This window comes from Nyctereutes procyonoides, unplaced genomic scaffold (assembly GCF_905146905.1).
Source record: "Nyctereutes procyonoides isolate TBG_1078 unplaced genomic scaffold, NYPRO_anot_genome, whole genome shotgun sequence".
Classification (NCBI taxonomy): Eukaryota; Metazoa; Chordata; class Mammalia; order Carnivora; family Canidae; genus Nyctereutes; species Nyctereutes procyonoides.
In genome coordinates this window covers 53,429,072-53,449,238 of record NW_026575046.1, presented here as the reverse complement: position 1 = coordinate 53,449,238, position 20,167 = coordinate 53,429,072, and the positions used below count along the sequence as shown (strand labels likewise).

Here is a 20,167-nt window from a genome sequence, read left to right as displayed (position 1 = left end):
AATCTACAGAGTAAAGAAAACAGGAAATTTAAAGGTGACTATAGTACAATGAAACAAATGCTTTCTTTTTCCTTCCCTACTAAATTGTCCTTTACATGTTATTAAATGCCATTTGATGTTAGTATACTTAGCTTTATTTTTTTGTCTTTTTTTTTTCACTATTTCATATAATTTATTGAAGAGAGTCTTTAGATGAGGATTTTTGGGGCTCTTTTGTTTTCTCCTTATGATTTCTTATATTTTTATGAATTTTGTAGTTAAATGGAATACCAATATAAATAACCTTTATTAATTATGTTTTTGATTCATAGTTTATATTACATTTGCTGTTGGCATATTATTAAGTTAATATTAATATATAAAAAATCTACTGAGAAAAAACTCATTTTAATTTTTTTCAGAAACTATGAGTGGAAGATCTCAGGTCCACATTTTTTGGGGTGCTCCAGTTGGTCCATTGAACATGACAGTATCACAGGAACGAACTTCTTTAAGGTCTCCTGAGAACCCCTGGAAAAAAATTCATCTGTCATACAATCAACACTATTTACATCTGAGGGATGAAACTCTTGAGGACTATCAAGCCTTAAAAGCTAATGGCTGTCCAGATTTTCCTAATGCTCATTTTTCAACAAATTCTATGAGTGAACCTGTTCATGTGAAAGAAGACTTTATACATTGTATTTCTGAAACACAGACCGTAAAATCCGAGAAGAGTCCCCCTTCAGGGGTGAGTGATACAACTAGCTCCGATGTGCAAATATGTGGATTTAAGGGCAAGGCTCAACATTTAACTGAAGAAGAAAAGTATCAAAAGCTTTTCAGCGAAGATAAGAAAATTACAGACGAACAGCATAAAGATCAGTCAAATACATTTGGCCAAAACTTTCAAAAAAACTTCCTTCAGTTAGATCATAAGTGTACAGCTAAACTAGATTTGGTCTCTAGTACAGAACAAATTAATGTAGGGCCAGGAGCTGTTGGGACGAAGTATGCACCAACAGAGCATCATGAGGTACAAAACCAGCGTCCAGAGTTCTCTTCCTTGGAGACAGAAGATAAGCCAAGGTCTGAAGCTGTTAGAAAGGTCACAGACCTTAAAATATCTACTGATACTGAATTTCTTAGTATAATGACTTCCAGCCAGGTTGCTTTTTTATCTCAAAGGAAGTCTAAAGGACAGAACTCTATAAATAAAGGGACTGTAAACATGGAGAGTGAACCAAAGGCAAGTCACAGGGAAATAAGAATAATTGAAGATAATTTGATTCAGCCTAATGATGACTCTGCAGGAGGATATGAAAGTGGACAAAACGAAGCACATTCCCTTGAACTCTTTAGTCCTGTTTGTCCTGAAACAAAAAGTAGTGACACTCACATGAAACCTGATAAAGGTCTTGAAGAAAATATAGGATCTCAAGAGCTTTTCAATTTTAAAGATGAACTGCCACCCAGTGATGTATGCATTGAGCCATATGGCTCAGGAATGCTGTGTTCCCAGCTCAATACCTTCCACAAAAGTTCTGTTAAAAGAAGTTGGATCCCTGAAGAGAAGTTGAGCCATTCCAAAACTCTGCCCAGAGTCCTCCAACCATTCAAGAAAATTAAGTTGGTTTCCAATGCAGGAGATCCTACTGCAGCAGAGAACCAGAGAGATGGGAAGTTTAGGGGCATTACAAAAACATCTTTAATAAGAAATTGTGATTCTAAAAGTCGGAAGTATAATTGTTTAGTCATGGTATTATCTCCATGCCATGTGAAAGAAATAAATATAAAATCTGGACCAAATTCTGGCTGTAAAGTGCCTTTAGCAACAATTGCGGTAACTGACCAGTCAGGAATTAAGAAGAAGGTCTCTCTGTGGAGGACTGCAGCATTTTGGGCACTTACGGTGTTTCCCGGAGATATAATTTTGCTCACAGGTAAGGTCATCACGGGTTAGTGCCAGTTTGAAGCTGTAGGCTTCTCCCCCTTGCACTCTAAGCCTTTTTACCGTGTGCCTATGTGGGAACCAGCATGATCCATCCCTATCCAGTATCCTGGTTGGTCTCCTAATTACCACCGCCCCATATCCCGTGTCCCTGCCATTTCTGGGCCTTTGCTCTAGCCTTCTTGGTTCTGTCCCTTCTTTCCACTCACCTTTGAGAAGCCTTCCCTGGCTGCTCCTCCCCTTCATTCACTGTGTCAGCACTCAGGTCATATCATCAGGCTATTTGTTTTCTTATGGTTTTGTCTATGGATGTCTTATTTTTTAAGTGTTTTCCTGAGCTATATTAGCAGTCTTAGGATGAAAGGACAGGGTTTCTACTACTTAATCCCTGATAATGCTGTACACATCACATTCTTGTTGAGGGGACCAATAGAGACTTTCTATTGTGTTTTTAATTATTAAAATCATATTTTAATAATATATATGGAAAGGGAAAACTGCTGATATTAAACCAACCTCATAGCACCACCAGTAGAGTTTTGGAGTGTTACCTTCCAGTTATCTTCCCTCTGCTCCTTAAAATGTGTATACATACATATATAATTAGTTGGTATTTATTGGGAACTTACTTTGTGTCCAACCCTGTTTAAAACTTTACATGTATATCAGTTCATTACAATAGCTTTGTGAAGAAGGTACTGATCATTAGCCCCCAATTTTCACTTTGAGGAAACTGAGATCCGGAAAAGTAAAGCAGTAAACTCAGTTTCACACATCTAGGAACTGGCAAAGCCAGGATTTCAACCTAGTCTCCAGAACCCATATTTTTACTATACAGTTGTAATCATAAATAGAACATATAGTTTTTATCCTGCTGCTTTTTCGGACCTAAGACATCTAACTTTTTTTTTTTTGTACATGTTCTTCATTAATTGAAAATAAATACACAGTGTATTAGAACAGAGATTCTAGTCATTTTAAGGATGAGTCCCAGGCGGGAGGAAGCTGATTAAGCTCAATAACATATCTAAAGAAAGAATGTGGTAAAAAAAAGGGTGGGTGGGCCTTAGAAGCTTAGAAAAAGAAAACATAAGGCAGTCACTGGTGGTTCTTACCAAGTGGTTTGCTGGGGGAATAAAGGCCTTGTCTAGAACACCTTCGGTGTGTAGGTAAGATTGTCAGGGGCAGCTTCTCATAGAGAGGTGTGTGGGATTGTAGCCGACAATCACAGCGCAGTCCCCGCCCACTGACCATGTCTTATTTGTTGGAAAGTCAGTTCATCTAGCTCCCTCTATTCTGATTCAGTGCCCACCGGGCAGCCCTTTGCTTACCATCTGGCTTCCCAGGTATAAGACCGCCTACATGAGACTCTGCTGCAAATGTTTCTGTGGCAATCAGTGCCTCGTTGTAAATTTAAATAATTGTGTTCTGTTTTTTGTTTGTTTGTCTCATTAACTTGTTTAATGTGAGCTTATGTTGCAGAACTGAAATCTATTTTTGGGGTGCTGACAAAATCAGATTCCCAGACTATCAGGAGAGAACCAGGCCCAGGACCATGGTTATTGTCACTGTGTGAGCCTCACAGGAGGACTTTACCTGACAGGTGGAATCTCAAACCTGCCATCCCTGTGTTTTTTCCTAGTGTCCATGCAGTTGTTAGCAACTAGGTAACCTTTTATCACGTGACTTACTGCTTTACTTAGCCATTTTTCTGTTATAGGGTATTTAGATTATTTCGATGAGTATCTTTTTTAAAAAATCAGTTTTTTCTGTTTTGCCTTATTTCCTTGGTAAAAAAACCTATCTAGTTCACCTCTTTTTTCTTTCTTTCTTTCTTTCTTTCTTTCTTTCTTTCTTTCTTTCTTTCTTTCTTTCTTTCTTTCCTTCCTTCCTTCCTTCCTTCCTTCCTTCCTTCCTTCCTTCCTTCCTTCCTTCCTTTTAAAGATTTTATTTATTTATTCATGAGAAAGAAAGAGAGAGGGGCAGAGACACAGGCAGAAGGAGAAGCAGGCTCCATGCAGGGAGCCCCATATGGGACTCGATCCCAGGTTTCCAGGATCAGGCCCTGGGCCGAAGGCAGGGGCTAAACCACTGAGCCACCCAGGCTGCCCCTAGTTCACCAATTTCTGAATGTTTCCTTTGTTTTTGTGTGACAGATGGAAACTTCATGGAAAAAAAGAGAAATACACTTTTCCATTGTCCTAGTTCTGAAATTACATTTACATAGGAATTTATGGATGAAATTCCATTTTAATTAACAGCATGTAATTGTAGATTCTTATATCTCTACATGGGATATCTCATACTATCTACTGATATGCACCCCAGAATTGAACATCTTTCTGCCCAGATATATTCCAGATCACATGATGTTCAGGGATATAGTTGACATTTTGCCATCATACTTGGAGCAATAGAAGGAAGAGGTGCTGTAAGGGAGGACTGTCTGGCCAGAGTTTGAAGAGGACCTGGCACTTAACTGGAAAACCACAGGTTTTCAAGAACAAATAGGAGACACTCTGGGACATATCAGTGAGTGGGAATCGGGAGAGCCTGGAGGCAAAGACTGGACCGGTGAATTCTACCCTACCCTATCACCAGTGATTAGCAAGTCACTCACCTGAACAAAGGTTTTACAACCTAGATTTCCAAAGTCTCTCCTTGAAATTTGTTCTGAAGAGCAGGCATCCTGATGGTCAGATTATGAGAAGTCTAGAATGCTATGCTCGCTCTTCCTGGCCAGGCAGTGGGGAGCCGCTGAGTTCTTAAACAAGTAAATGGATCACATTAATTTTCTTGAGAAATCACTAGCACTGGGGGAATGGATTCGAGGTGGGAAGGGGACCTGCTAGGAGAGAAAGGAATGTATAGTATAAAATAGTATTGACAGGGCTGTGGGGAAACTCAAGAGGTAGTCAGGAGAAGGGTGGGGAGGGAGAGGTGGAAGTTCAGGATGACTTTACATTTAAATTGACCTGGCTAATTCCATAGAACTAACAAATTACAACTATTTGGGTATGGTTTGGGTAAAAATTTGGAACTAAGTACTTAGAATTTGTGCATCCTTGTTTTTCTTTCTTACTATCTCAAAAATTTGCTGCTGTTAGGATATCTGTATACCTCTAGCAATTTTTACACTGCTTATATCCTGCCTGGGGTCCATCTGTCTCTGTCTCTAACTTAACAGTTTTTGCTCTACTTGAAATTGTTTCTACCTGTTAGTATATTTAGTTCCACTCTCTGATTCTTCTGTAGTGCATCTCAGTTCATACAACTCTCCTTTTCCTATTGGAAAGTATTCCTTATTTCCAGAATCTTTCACTTTTAACATCTAGAGATGAAGATTACCATGCTTTTGAGGGGGAAAAAAATTAATCGAATTCCCTTAAGAATGCCTTATATAATATTCTTATGTGTTTATAGCAGAAGAGATAAATGCATACTAAATATTACTCTCCTAGGCACTACTGCTTTGGAACCATTGCTTTGCTTCCTGGCTCTAAATGATTTCCTTTTAATTTCTCAAAATAGACATTACAACATTTCTTTTATGTAAACAAAGCCATTAAATCATTCTTTGTGGAGCAGTGAGCTTCCATACTGATACTGTTCAAATATACAGAAGCAATTTTGTTATTGCTATTTGACTATTTTGTGTCTTTAGGCAGATCATTTAACCCTTGTGAACTTTTTTTGCCTGGCATGTGAGAGACATGGATAATATCTTGCTACAATTGCTAAGTTAACTACAACGTGAAGGAATTTATGACATAATCAGAACTTTTTTTTTTCTCTTTTCTAGATGTTACTGTTCACGAAGATCATTGGGTTGGTGAGACAATACTACAATCAACATTTACCAGTCAGTTATTAAATCTTGGGAGTTACTCATCTGTCCAGCCTGAAGAATGTAAGACACATTTTAAATATGATAATTCTTAGTATTTAAAGTATATACGCATACTAGAAAATGGAATTACAATGGCAGTTTTACAAAATGTTTTCTAAATAGGTTAGCTGGCCAGTGTTGGTTCATTTTCTTTAGCAAGAATGAAAATAGAATTTATAGAGACGCCTGAGTGACTCAGTGGTTGAGCGTGTGCCTTTGGCCCAGGGCCCAGGGCGTGATCCCGGGGTCCTCAGAGGAGTTCTACATCAGGCTCCCTACAGGAAGCCTGCTTCTCCCTCTGCCTGTGTCTCTGCCTCTCTGTGTCACTCATGAATAAATAAATAAAATCTTTAAAAAAAATAGGATTTGTAAAAATAAACTTGTGCATTGTAAATCATAAATATTTTGAGAAATATTGGGGTTCAGGTTCCATTTTCATACTTTTCTTAGAGTCCACATAAGAACCATGGTCCTTAGCCTTTTAGGGAGGCATAGTTCTCTTTGAGAAGCTATGGGCTGTTTCTGCAGAAAAACGGACTTAGGGAGCTAAGCACAAAACTTTGCATATAATTCCAGATGGTTCCATGGATCTCTGAAGTTCTTCTGTAGGATTTCCCAGCCTGTGGTTAGGAACCCTTGAGCTAATGAGAAAAGCATGGGCCTTGCAGTCAGACAGTTGTGGTCCGTATCCTTGTTTTTCAGTCCACCACTGTGAGGCAAGACTACTTTCCTTCTCTGACATCCATTTCTTTTCTTAAAATAAGCTATTCAGAGTAGAGCCCAGCTGCTGTCTTTTCCTCCCAGAAATAAAAAAGAAAACACAATAAGGGAGACAGTATAACCTGCTAGTCAAATAGAGCAGGATTTGAATCCTGGCCCTACCACTTCCACAGTCTATGTCTTTCAGCAAAGGTACTTAATTAACCTCACTGTACCATCTGTGAAATGGGAAGTAAAATACATATGTGTAGCTCATAGGGTTGCTATGAGGATTAAATGAGAGAATGAACATGGGGCATTGAAACTGCATGCAATACAAAATAACCATATAGTAGTATTAACAGGAGAAGAAATAAGCAGAATAGATTTGATAGAATAGTAAAACAGTGTCACAGAAAAATAGCTATTGGTATATAGAAAGATACTGATTAAGGAAAAGATTCTTTAGAATAACAAGAAAGTTGTAAGGCACATATGGAAGATACAGCATGGAATTCCAACCCATGAATAATAAGAATTCTCAAAGAAAGGCAGGGTAAGCAGAAAAGAACTGTGGTGTTTGGGAAGGGGTGAGATTTCCCTCTGTTCTAGGGAAGCTGGTCAGCTGGAAATCAGCACTGACATATTCTCGGAAAATACCTAAAGTGGAGTTCTTCATTTACCCAGTTGATACGTATTTAGTGTTGACGTTGTTTGAGGCACTGCTGTGCACTGGAGGTACAGTGGTGAACAGCATCCACCTGGTGCTGGCCGTCATGGTGCTGGTGTTTCTGCGGGAGGACAGACAAGGTGGAAACTAAACAGACATTCAAATATAATATTTGCGGGTGAGGGCGAATGCTCTGAAAGATGGAGAATACCATAGATCTGGTTGTGAAGGGCTGAGCAGAATCAGGGAGTTAGGAAGTTATTATAGTAGTTGAGGCTGAGTGGTAATGGGTAGCCAGTAGAAATAATGAGAAATAGATGGATTTGAGATACAGTTTAGACAGACCAGTTTCTATAGAAGAAATAGAAACAATTATTAAAGAACTAATGTACAAAAAAGCTGCCAGGCCTAGACAGTTTCACAGGAGTACTCTACCCATACCTTCAGAGACCAGATGGTTCCAATGCTCTAAAAATTATTCCATAGTATTGAAGAAGGAAACTTCCTAATTCCGTTTAGAAAGCAAATATAACACTGACCCTTAAACCAAATAAAGTCATTACAAATAAAAATGCAGACCAGTTTTATACATGAGATTTGATGCATGAAGTCTAAATAAAAAGTCTAAAAAAATTAGTAAACACAATCTAGCACCACATTAAAGAAATAATGATCAAGTAGGATTTTTTTCCAGAAATGGAAAGGTATATTCAATGTTAGAAGATTCATGAATATTGAATATCATATTAATAAATCTAAAGAAAATATTATATGATTATCTGCATAGATGTTGAGAAATTTAACACTCACTTACCATAAAAAGTGCTCCAGGAAATGAGAATTGAGGGATACTTTCTTATTCAGTATCAATAAATGCAGTATTAATACAGTGTTACAATTGGTACTGTGTCGATAAAATAGCTGTATTTAGTCCTAATGTCAGTATCTTATTTAATGGAGAAACACTAGAGGCATTTCCACTGAAATCAAGGTAAGAAACAAAATGAGGATGTCCACTTTCTCTGCTACTTGTCATCAATATACAGAGTTACCAACCAATACAACTAGATAAGAAGAGGTATCTGAATGGGTGAAGAAGAGTAAAAACTATATGCACAAATGCTTTGATAAATCTGAAAAATTCCAGGGAGTCAAAGATGAAATTAAAAACACAATAGCCTTCATACAGAGGGCATAAGTGTAGGGAAAAACTCATTTGCAAAAGCAATAAGGAAAGTACTTCCGAATAAATTTAACAAGAAATTTGCAAAACCTATATAAGGAAAAAATTGTAACCACTCCAGAAAGAATAAGGACATGAACAAATGGAAACCCATCATTCCCTTTTCATGGATAAGATGACTCAACATTATAATGGTAAAGTTCTCCACAGGTTAATTTATAAATTCAATGCCATCTTAATAAAAATATTAGGAAGTTGTTGTATGGCATCTACAACTTGATACTGATGTTCATATGGAAAAACAGACATGCAAGAATAGCTAGGAAAACATTGAAAAAGTAAGCATACGAGTGACCACGCTCACCAGACAGGCTTTAAACTGTAAAGACTCTATAATTAAAACGATGTGATTCTGGTGCATAAATAGACAAATAGACCAGTGGAATAGGAAGATCATAATTAGACCCGTATACATATAATTTAGTATATGACAAAGATGTTATCTGAGGTCACTGAGGTAAAGGTTAACTTTTTAATCAATGGTGGTGAGGCAACCAGATAGTCATTTAGAAAGAAGACAAAATTAGAACAGTATCTCACACAAGATAAAAGGATATATTTCAAATGGATTAAGAATCTAAATATAAAAAGTAAAACCATTAACTGCTAGATGGAGACACGGATGAATTTCTCTATTATTTTGGTGTAGGGAAAACTTGCTATTACTCAGAATCTAGAAACAGTAAAAAAAAAAAAAAGACTGATAAATTTGACCATAGAAAAATAAAATTTTGCCCGAGCAATAGCACCATAAACAAGGTCAAAAGAAAACTGGCAACTTAGAATATTTGCAACATATGCTTTAGACAAAAGGCTGATATTCCTAATATATAGAGAACTCCTACAAATTGAGTGATGACAAAGGACTGATAGGAAAATGGGAAAAAGACATGAGACTTTCAAATGAAAGCTACACAGAGATCTCATTTCCCACTATCTGATTGGCAAAAATTAAAAAATATGGCGGCCTATGCGGATGATTAGGCGGCAGGGAAGCAGGCCCTCTTGTACGTTGCTGGCAGGCATGAGAATTGCCGCAGTTCTCCTGGAGGGCTATTTGGCGCTCTAACAGGATGACCTATCTAGTCAGCTTTCAGCCCAGCCAGCCTACTTGTAGGAGTCTGTCCTGAAGATACAACAATGAGAAAATACACGCGCACAACGTTATTCAGGGCAGTGCTTGTAATTGCCAGACCCTGGGAAAAATCAGAACGCCCCTACGTAGCAGAGTGACTGATCAGGTGGTGGTATATTCCTGCAGTGAAGTACTCTGCAGCCGTGACAAAGAATGAAACGGAGCTCTGAACTGCAGGAAGTGACTTCCAGGACATACTGCTATGTGAAAAACACAAAGCTCAACGAAGTAAACCTAGTATGCCATCTTTAGTGTAAGAAGGAGGGGAGGAATAAGATGTACGTGTATCTCCTCATTTGTGAAAAAAAAAATGCAGGAAAGAAAAAAACAAACCAAAGAAACTAGTTACCTACAGAGAATGGGTAGGAAAAGGACAGAAGGAAGGAGGGAATGGAAATAGGGTAACATTGAAGGGAGGGAGTAACACTTCTCTGAGTGGGTCTCTTTGTGTGGCCTTGACTCACAGTGATGCTTCCTATCCCCACCGTAAAACCATCAAAACCAACTAAAATGTAGTGGAGGGGGCAGCTCAAAGGGAACACCAACACTGACAAATGAACCCAACTGTACTACGCGTGAATAAAATAATTACACAGGAGGGTGGGGTGAAGACAAGATCAAACCTCAGTAACTGTTGAAAGCAGTGTATGGACTGGATTCTGCAAGGCCCAGGACGAAGGGATGGCGTGAGTGCTGCGGTCTGGTTACTGGAAGTGCTTCCCCGGGGAGGGGGGGGGGGGCGTGGGTTAGCAACAGCCTGGAAACTGGAAGCAACAAAATGGAAAAGGCAATTTCTCATTTGAAAAGATGTAAGTGTAATGATGTTTTATTATGAGTATTTGAAGTATTGCCACATCTGGGAGAGCCTATTTCTATGGAGCTAAATGAGTTGTAAGTAATATTCAACGTATTTAAAGGCTAATTTTTTTTAAAGACTTTATTTACTCATGAGAAACACACAGAGAGAGAGGCAGAGACACAGGCAGAGGGAGAAGCAGGCTCCATGTGGGGAGCCCGATGTGGGACTCGATCCCGAGACCCAGGACCACAGCCTGGGCCGAAGGCAGGTGCTAAACCGCTGAGCCATGCCAGGTGTCCCAAATTAGAGAAGCTTTGAAGGTTACTTTAAATTCTTTGTTTTTATACTTAACATTTATATTGTCCTGTTTTACACAGGTTGGTAGCTAAAGTATAGTCTTTTTTTGTTTGATTTAGGGGAATGGTTATCAGTTGATACTTTGAGAATACTGTAATTGTTTTTCTTCTGAAAGGATACATCAATTTGGTTAGGTTTTTGTGTTTGTGTTTGTGTTTGCAAGTGGCTACAACTCAGGAGAACATTCTTACCTCCGATCAATATGTTGTGCTTTTGGAAAAGACTTCTGCTCTTTCCTCATTATGGTGAGGTGTTATGTATTTTACAAACCTAGTCCTGATAATTTGATAGGACATAAAGTTATCTTAAATATTATTAAATTGAAATGATTAAGTTAAATGTATAAATCAAAGGTTAATACAATGTTTCTGTGAAGTAGACTGTTTTAGATGGAATCTAAGTAATCCCGTGTTTCTGTCTGATAAAGCAGGGATAAATAATTTGATATCAGAGATCTTTGTATTTTCCCCGAAAAACTCCACGTTGTAGACAAAGAATTAAGCCCGGAGAAGTCATGTACAAGTTCACAGAACTCATTGTTGACAGAGTCAGAATCTGAACCCATCTGAATTTTGATTCCACACGTGCTGGAATATTGCAAAAGAGGGATCAGGATGTCTGGTGGACGAATTGGAGCCACGGTCAAAGCTGCTTGGAACTGGGTTTTGCTGTAATCGAATGGGTCTTCTCGCTTCCTCTGTTGCTCTCATTGCTCTTTCCCGCCATCTGTTCTTCTCTTTTACGCTCCTTGCCTTTGTCAGTGATATCACCATTGCTTCATAGAAGTCATTGACCAATGGAGTCGTCTTAACTAGAATAGATTTCAGGTTCTAAAAACCTTCAAGCATTTATTATTTATTTTCATCCGTGCGCTCAGCTGCGTAAGGAATCTTGATACCATCTTTCATCTTTTCTGTATCCTCTCCATCTCACTGTCCCTTGGGTTCCACCTCTAAACTATTTTCACGGGTCTGACACCCCTTTCCACAGTCTTGCCTGGTTTCTAGCACTCATTGTCTCCCGCCGGGGGCTGCTAGCCTCCTAAATGTTCCTCCTACTCTTGTCTGTGAAAATTGATTCTTCCGCATTAAAGGGTCCATGAACGTGGATGGGAAGGCATCACATCTCTATTTTCTCCGACAGCTAACTGAATACAAGCATCTGCTTCCATTGTGCATCAACAATGCACAGTAGTAGCAGCAGTGCCTGTGTCTTGGCCACCATATCACATTACAATTGTCAAAGATAACAAATATATTTTTTAAAAAAATATTTATTTACTCATGAGAGACAGAGAGAGAGGCAGAGACACAGGCAGAGGGAGAAGCAGGCTCCATGCAGGGAGCCCAATGCAGGACTCGATCCCAGAACCCCGGGGTCACGCCCTGGGCCAAAGGCAGATGCTCAACCACTGGAGCCACCCGGGCATCCCAATAACTTGAATATAATTTATGCCTGTCACTGGTTTGAAATTATGGTAATTGTTACATACTCTGTTATATTTTGTTATCAAATGTACTAATGAGGCACATGATTGCTCTATTTCCAACCACGTGGTTGGTTTTGCAATCTTATTTTATGCATTGCAAAATATGATTTTGTAATGAAAATGTTATAAAATTAGATGATGGCAATAGTTGAACAACATTGTGAAATACTAAAAAAAAAACGAATCATACACTTCATTATCTTTTTTTATTTTGTTTATTTTAAGATTTATTTATTTATTTATTTATGATAGACACAGAGAGAGAGAGACAGAGACACAGGAGGAGGGAGAAGCAGGCTCCATGCCGGGAGGCTGATGTGGGACTCGATCCTGGGACTCCAGTATCGCGCCCTGGGCCAAAGGCAGGCGCTAAACCGCTGAGCCACCCAGGGATCTCCTATCTTTTTTTTTTTTTTTTTAAGATTTTATTTATTTATTATTGAGAGACATACAGAGAGAGAGAGAGGCAGAGACACAGGCAGAGGAAGAAGCAGGCTCCATGCAGGGAGCCCGACATGGGACTCCATCCTGGGTCTCCAAGATCAGGCCCTGGGCTGAAGGCGGCGCTTAAACCGCTGAGCCACCCGGGCTGCCCCCCCTATCTTTTTTTAATTAAAAACAATTTTTTTAAAACAGGCTCCACACCCAACATGGGGTTTGAACTCACTACCTTGAGATTTAGAGTTGTGTGCTCTACCGACTGAGCCATCCAGATGCCCCAAATGATACACATTAAAAGGGTGAATTTTATGTATGTGAATTATATCTCAATAAGGCTGTTAAAACTGTTATTCTGATGATGAATTCATATGCTTCATCAGACTACCAGAAGCATCTATAGTATATAAAGGAATACAGATCCCTTTTTTCTTTACCTGGAAATATACCCCCTCCTTCATCTACTACCTAGAAAACTCTAGGACATTTTTTCCAAAACCCAGCTAAAATACTCCTTCAATAAAGACTCTTCCAACTTGGCTGGGCGGTGGTTTTGTGTGTTCTTAGGAGGGCTTACGTGTATCTCTCACCCCCTCAGCCCAGTGTTTGTTATTGACTATCTCGAGGTCGATAATTCCTTCAGTGTGGGTATCGTGACAAGATACCTCTTTGTATCCCTAGCACCTGACATAATGCCTGGCTCGTTGTGGATGGTCTCCTGATAAGTGAATGAATAATGAGGCTTTAGTGCAAGAAATACATTAGGATGAGAATATTAATGGGAGAAGGAAAGAAGAATCATTTGTTTCATTCCTACTGAAATCAGCAGATAGACCCAACCTTCTAAAAAAGTATTTAAGTGCTTTTTGCTAGGATCTTATTTTGGTCAACAGTCTACTGTATATTCAAATATACTTCCTTTTCTTTCAGGGAATTTAAAATTTAATCAGCAAACCTCATCAATCTGTACACTTAAAATTATGCATTTTATTGTATGTAAAGTATAGCTCAAAAAATGAGAAAAATTTGAAACAAATAATTAAAAAATAAAGGAAAATATTTAAATGATATAATGACCAAAGAACTAAACATCTGATTTAACAATCAAGAGAAATATTACAGGGGCACCTGGATGGCTCAGTGGTTGAGCGTCTGCCTTCGGCTCAGGTCGTGACCCCGGGGTCCTGGGACCAAGTCCCACCTCGGGCTCCCTGCAGGGAGCCTGCCTCTCCCTCTGCCTCTCTCTGTGTGTCTCTCATGAATAAATAAATAAGATCTTTTTTAAAAAAGAGAAATATTACAATGTAGCACACGCTCGAATGCCAAATGAGAGCTGGAGATAAAAGCCCTGGGGGAAGAAGTTACTAGGAGCCTCTCTATAGTGATTGCTTTTCTGTGTTGTATTTAGAGAGGCAGAGAGGATGACAGCATTGCAGCCAGTGATAGTGGTGAGGATGGAGGCTTAGAAGTGGGGAAGAGGCAGGCCTGTTCAGGGAAAGAGTCAGTTAGGTGACCCATAAGAGTATTTCAGATGAGAAACATAAGAGTCTTGGGGAAGAACAGTAGCAGTTGGGATGTCGGGGGAGACAAGAGGAAATCAGACTGCAGGGGTTAGGGAAACAACTGGGTATAACAGGGTAGTGGAGGAGTCAAAGAAATCACCGAAATACTGAAATTCATAGAAAATCACCGAAATTCATAGAAAAATGCTATCATTAACAAAATAGAGAAGGGAGCTGGGCAGGTTGTTTTGGAGACAGTGAATAATTCTAATTCCCTTGGTTAAAAATATCAAGCATATTTTTGCACCTAAACATTTAAGAAAAAGTTAATATTTTTAGAAATGAAAGCATGTTTTACTTTTAATCACACTTTACAACATAAAATACATTTCTAAGAAAATATTGTGTTGTTAGGAAGGTAGAGTTTTGCCATCTTTCATACACAGGTATGTTTTTTCTTTCTTAGATTCCGGTATAGTTAATGGTGTTGTACTTCAAGACTTACTGGCATATGTGTCTTCCGAACATTCCTATCTCAGAGATCTTCCTCAGAGGCAACCTCAGAAAATGAACAGCATAGAATTTGTAGAATTGGAGCGGCTGCAGCCAGACATACTAGTCCATGCAGTACTAAGAGTCGTTGATATCACTGTACTGACCGGTAAATATTTGGGGGGCACCTTCTTAATTTTAGATTATAAAATAATTAAGATACAAGACTTTGATAGTATATTATTTGATTATTACTATTATTTATCATCAGACATTAAAGTATGGTGTTCTGTGTGATTAAGTAATGCTAGCTGAAATATTTCTTTTCCAGAGGCACTATACAGTTATAGAGGACAGAAGCAAAAGAAAGTTATGTTAACAGTGGAACAGGTCCAAGGTCAACATTATGTGCTTGTATTATGGGGTCCTGGAGCAGCCTGGTACCCTCAACTTCAAAGGAAAAAAGGTAAATATACCAAAAAGGATTTAACCTATTTATAGTTAGGTAAATGATTAATGCTTAAGAGCCTAAGATGAAGAACATCTTACGAGAAGAAGATAGGCTACGTTTGAAATAGTAGGCAATCATAACTGTTCTTCCTCAGATTTCTTATGATTTTACATCTCATGTAAGCAATTTAGTGATCTAAAAAGTCCTCTACAATTAAGAGTGGCAAAGAAAAGCTTCCATTTATTCCCAGGTATACTACTTTACCTTTTCAGTGAAGATCTTATCTCCTTCCGGAAACGTTCTTTAAAAATTGAAATCTGGAGAAGCTTCTACAATTTTTATTCAGCCAGAGTACTCTGATGGATAAACTTCTCTCTGGTTATAAGGCAGATGTTAGGGGAGCTGCATTAACCCTTTCAAGTCGCAATGTTCCTGTTTCATAAATTAGTGTGTTCCAGGTTTTTATACCAGTTGTTTTAAAAGCGTGGACTATTAGCCATCTGTAGCATGCTTATGTTTAAAATATGACCCATGATTACATTTTTCCTTAAAGCAGGAGTTACTAATAATTTATGATAAATTTAATTAAATGGCATTGATGTTTCAATAAAACCGTATAATATCTTCATTTTGATATTGTGAGATCCTTTCGTTGTAAATAGTCAGAGATGGTTTAACTAGTGGCTTATGAGTTATTTTATCCTGCTGAATTAATCCAGAGATTAAATGTGTGAGTCATTCTGTTTTCCTTGAAAGAGTTAATGTCTCTTCCCGAACTTCTCCCTACAAAATAGTTATCTAAGCATATGATCTGTCACATTCTCTCCCTTAATCATTAATAGCCTCTAACCAGGCTTTGAGATAAGTCTGACTTTTGACTTTCATGTTAGGATCAAACAATAGTAAATATTTGTTCAGTTGAGAAATCTGACAAACATGTGTCAGTTGACCACTATATCATAGCCGGGGACATGAGTCTAGTGCATGTGAAACAAAAATGTAGGTCAATGGTGTTACTCCATTTGTGATGGAGCTTGTAGCAGAGCAGATTGCTCCATGCTTAACATGAATGTTCTTCTAAAAGTAGTAGTTATTTAGCTAGTAGAAGAGTCATTATAGTTGTCTCCGGATAATTCTGTGGTATTTAGGTTAATACTGGAAATTTGTGAAACCAGGAATTAAGATAAACCAGGATTAAGATTGTTTTTTGTTCGTTCATTCCTTCAGCATACTTGACTTATAACCATCATTTTTAAGTTTTGATATCCACCTCAATACCTCACAATTGTTCTTTTCAAAAGTACCAATTTGAAGAATCATCTAAGTAAGTGATTCTACTTTCAGAAACTATTGGCATTTTATCCATTTGTTTAGTATTTCTTGTGGCATTAACATCCATATTGGGCACTGGTTTTACTTGTTCTAAGGGTAACAAACTCACATTTAGGTGATATAATCAGAAATGATCATCACGTAGTCATCATTGAATACTGTTGATCAGAGTTGATGTTTTGGGGGAGAATTACAAGAAATCCCAAATTCACATTCTTTTGAAATAGGCATGGGGCTTTGTAGTGAGCTCTGATCACAGTTTAGGTCCTGATGAAGGTAGACTTCATACTGTACACTTCTTAGGAATAACTGGGTACATAAAATAAGCTATTCAGAACTAAATGCCATTCCAATTCAAATTCTGAAGGTATTTAAGTCTAAAATTTAAAAAGGGGATCCCTGGGTGGCGCCGCGGTTTGGCGCCTGCCTTTGGCCCAGGGCGCGATCCTGGAGACCCGGGATCGAATCCCACGTCGGGCTCCCGGTGCATGGAGCCTGCTTCTCCCTCTGCCTGTGTCTCAGCCTCTGTCTCTCTCTCTCTGTGTGACTATCATAAAATAAAAATAAAAATAAAAAAAAAAAATTTAAAAAGTATAACAAATTATAATATTCTCGTGACATTATTAATTAAGCACAGGGTAATGCAAATGATCCCAACATTTGTAATTATACTTCATGCAAATCATAATTGTCTTTATGGAGGTTTGAAATCTACTCACACCCTTACTTCACAATTTAAATATAGAAATGTAATACAAATGGTCTCCATTACCAGCCTCCCCCAGACTTGCTAGTCTAACCTGCACACAGCTACTTCCTGATACTTGAACTTGCCAGTCCTTTTCCTGCCTTGGGATCTTGAGTTTATGATTCCTTTACCTGGAGTGCTTTCCCCTCCAGCTCCCCACATGATGTCTCCTTCATTTCTCAGCTCCCAAGATCATATCCTCAGAGCGACCTCATACGTATATACATAATCACTATCAGATCAACTCTTTGAGGTCCGTTCGTGGCACTTAACACAGTCAGGATTATCCAGCTTATTTGCTTGCTTGGTAATTGACATAGGTTATAAATATGACATAGCTTATATAATAATAGGAATAGATTATAAATAAATAACAAAAAATCTATAACATAGATCATAAATTCTGTGAATACAAGCATTCTACCAAACTTATTTATTCATCCCTGTATCCTCATTACATAGCCCTCTGCCTGCCCTCGTAAATGCTTTATGAATGAGTGAATGAATGAATGGATGGATGGATGAAGACTAAAATACAGATCAGCAACCACTCACTCAACATTTCCGATCTTTAAGGACTAAGAGAAGCAAGTTTGAGGAGGGAAAAATTTTGTTTCAAATGATAAGAAAAGAAATCACAAGTTTGAAAATGCTGCACACAAGGGTTTTCCAGTTCCTGAAATGTATTAATAAATTCCATTTGAACTTGGGCACAGAGGGCTGTCAGTGACCCAAACTAGAACTCTTCTCTGGCTAACTTCAGCAGTTAGGGGGCATATATATGGAGTGTACAGGGGTATCTCACAGTACATAGGGCAAGAGCGTGATGGGCTCACGGGCACTTGGAACTGGGAGCTGCAGTTTCTCCATCTGTCTGCTTTAGTCACTCAGTGCAGACTTTCTCTGCTTTTCAACCACATGGAAGCCAGCAGAAGATGCTTACCCTGTAGCCCTTGATCTTCCTTTTCCTTTTAAGAGACCAGTCCATTTCCAAATTCCCAGCAAAGAATATCTGATTGCCCAGATTGAGTAAGATCCAATCAACTGTGGCCCTGGGACAGGGTGGGAAGTTACAATAGGAATGCCTGGGCTTTTTGTGGGGTGGGGTGGGGGACAGCTGAGGGTCATTTGTGGTCTGAGTGGACACACAAAGGTATTTACCACCAAAGATAGGAATGTTCACTAGCCTGGAGAGATGTATGTGATGTTACTGTTTAGTTTAAAAAGTAGATTATAAAATCTCATGTATAATAGGATCCCATTTTAATAAAGTGGGACCATGAGTGTGTGTATACATTAAATAATTTGAAACTACATATACTAAAATGCTAGCAGTGGTTATTGTGTTTTTTTCTTTATGCCTTTAGTTTGAATTTTATGCATGTGTGAATCTGCATTTAGTTTTTATTCATTTAGCAAAAACTTCAGATTTAGTATATAGAGTGTAATATAAGAAGTACCTATTATAATACCTATTATACCCATTATATTAGAACATTTGTCAATCTTATTTCACCTATTACGACTCTTTTGTCTTACTGTATATTTTATAGTAAATACATTTTGTTTATAACTAAGAAATAAAGCAAACTTTTCCTTTTGAAAAAAAGAAGGTAGGTACTGTTTGAAATAGCTAACAATTTGAGAAAAAAATAGAATTAAATTTATACTTAATATTTGTGCCAAAATAAATTCCAGGTGCATTAGAGATTCAAATATTTTTTTTCAAAAAAGAAACAATGAGTAGTAGAAGAAAATATAAGCAAACTTATTTGTAATCTAAAGATTGGTAGGTTGAACATAACGTAGCAACAAGAACTATACATAAAAATCACCATATACCAAATTAAAAGGCAAGTGAAAAGCCATAAAAAGAAAATGTTGCATTTTGTTAGAAAATAATTCAAAAGCAAAAGACAAATATCTGTAAGGATAAATGGGTAATAGATATGAACAGGATGTCCCCAAAGAAGAAATAAAAATGGCCAATGAATGTATGAAAAAAAATGGACTTACTAGTAATTGAAGGCACACACATAAAATAATGACAGTACATGATTTTTCTCCTGAGAAATTGATACAGAACATACAAGGGTATAGCTACTCTCATAAACTATTGGAAATGTAGATTGGCAAAACCTTTCCTAAAGATTACCGACAATGCATATGAAAACCGAATTTGGAATACCTTTGACCTAATAACTACACTTTTAGGAATTTATTGTGGCTATGAATGAAGATGTAGCTAAAAATGCATTTATCACAGTATTTTTTCTAACAGTTAAAAAAAAATAACCAACATGCCCCCAAATAGGGAATTGTTATAATAATTTTTAAGATTTTTGGCATATCTGTACAGTATTTTAAATAATATAGAATAATACTTAATGACATATAAAATATATTTGGCATATTAAGACAAATTAGAAACAACTGGATGAAAAAAAAAAGAAACAACTGGATGTCCACTGAAAGTGTTAACTGTGTTTATTTGGAGGTGTTGAGATAATGGCTGTTATTTTATTTATTTAATCTGATTTCTAACTTAGAAGCATGTATTTTGTAATAAGACAAATTATTTTATTTATTTACTATTTTAAGGATTTTATTTATTCATTTGTGAGAGACACAGGGAGAGAGGCAGAGACACAGGCAGAGGGAGAAGCGGGCTCCCTGCAGGGACCTGATGCAGGACTCGATCCCGGGACTCCAGGATCCCGCCCTGAGCTGAAGGCAGATGCTAAACCGCTGAGCACACCAGGGATCCCTGAAGCAAACTATTTTAAAAATAGTGATTGTTTTTAAGCAGTGACTTGGAATATATATGCTTTAGCTCTTTCTAATGATGCTCTATCTATACAGCTTTACTGACTTGTTTTAAGATTTTCCATTTTTTAAGAAGAAACTAAGGGAAAAAACTAAGGAGGTGGTGGTGGGGAAGGGTGTGAATTAGATTTATGGCCTGAAGTAAGTGGAAACTAAAAAGACAGCTG

The 20,167-nt window shown here is 37.8% G+C and overlaps 1 protein-coding gene and 1 long non-coding RNA gene across 7 annotated transcripts in view; one reads left to right on the top strand and one right to left on the bottom strand.

Annotated features, from left to right (window-relative positions):
* Positions 1 to 375: 375 nt before the first annotated feature.
* On the bottom strand, positions 376 to 19,827 carry LOC129509717 (uncharacterized). Of its 2 annotated transcripts, XR_008664388.1 has the most exons (4): positions 15,359 to 19,827; positions 7,179 to 7,309; positions 4,551 to 4,694; positions 376 to 510 (listed from the first exon to the last, which is right to left on the bottom strand). It is a non-coding gene; the product is annotated as an uncharacterized LOC129509717 (long non-coding RNA). The 2 variants fall into 2 exon arrangements; XR_008664389.1 differs by lacking the exon at positions 4,551 to 4,694 and having other exon boundaries at positions 391 to 510; positions 15,359 to 19,819.
* The window catches only part of SHLD2 (shieldin complex subunit 2), a 35,537-nt gene continuing 15,776 nt past the window's right edge, over positions 407 to 20,167 (top strand). For 3 of the 5 annotated variants that reach the window (XM_055325555.1, XM_055325554.1, XM_055325556.1), the window contains exons 1-4: positions 407 to 1,922; positions 5,733 to 5,840; positions 14,618 to 14,812; positions 14,975 to 15,109. In XM_055325555.1, coding sequence (XP_055181530.1) covers positions 407 to 1,922; positions 5,733 to 5,840; positions 14,618 to 14,812; positions 14,975 to 15,109 — 1,954 coding nt within the window. Of the gene's footprint in view, positions 1,923 to 2,467; positions 2,475 to 4,560; positions 4,692 to 5,732; positions 5,841 to 14,617; positions 14,813 to 14,974; positions 15,110 to 20,167 lie in introns of those variants that run through there. The other 2 variants (XM_055325559.1, XM_055325557.1) reach the window with 2 other exon arrangements.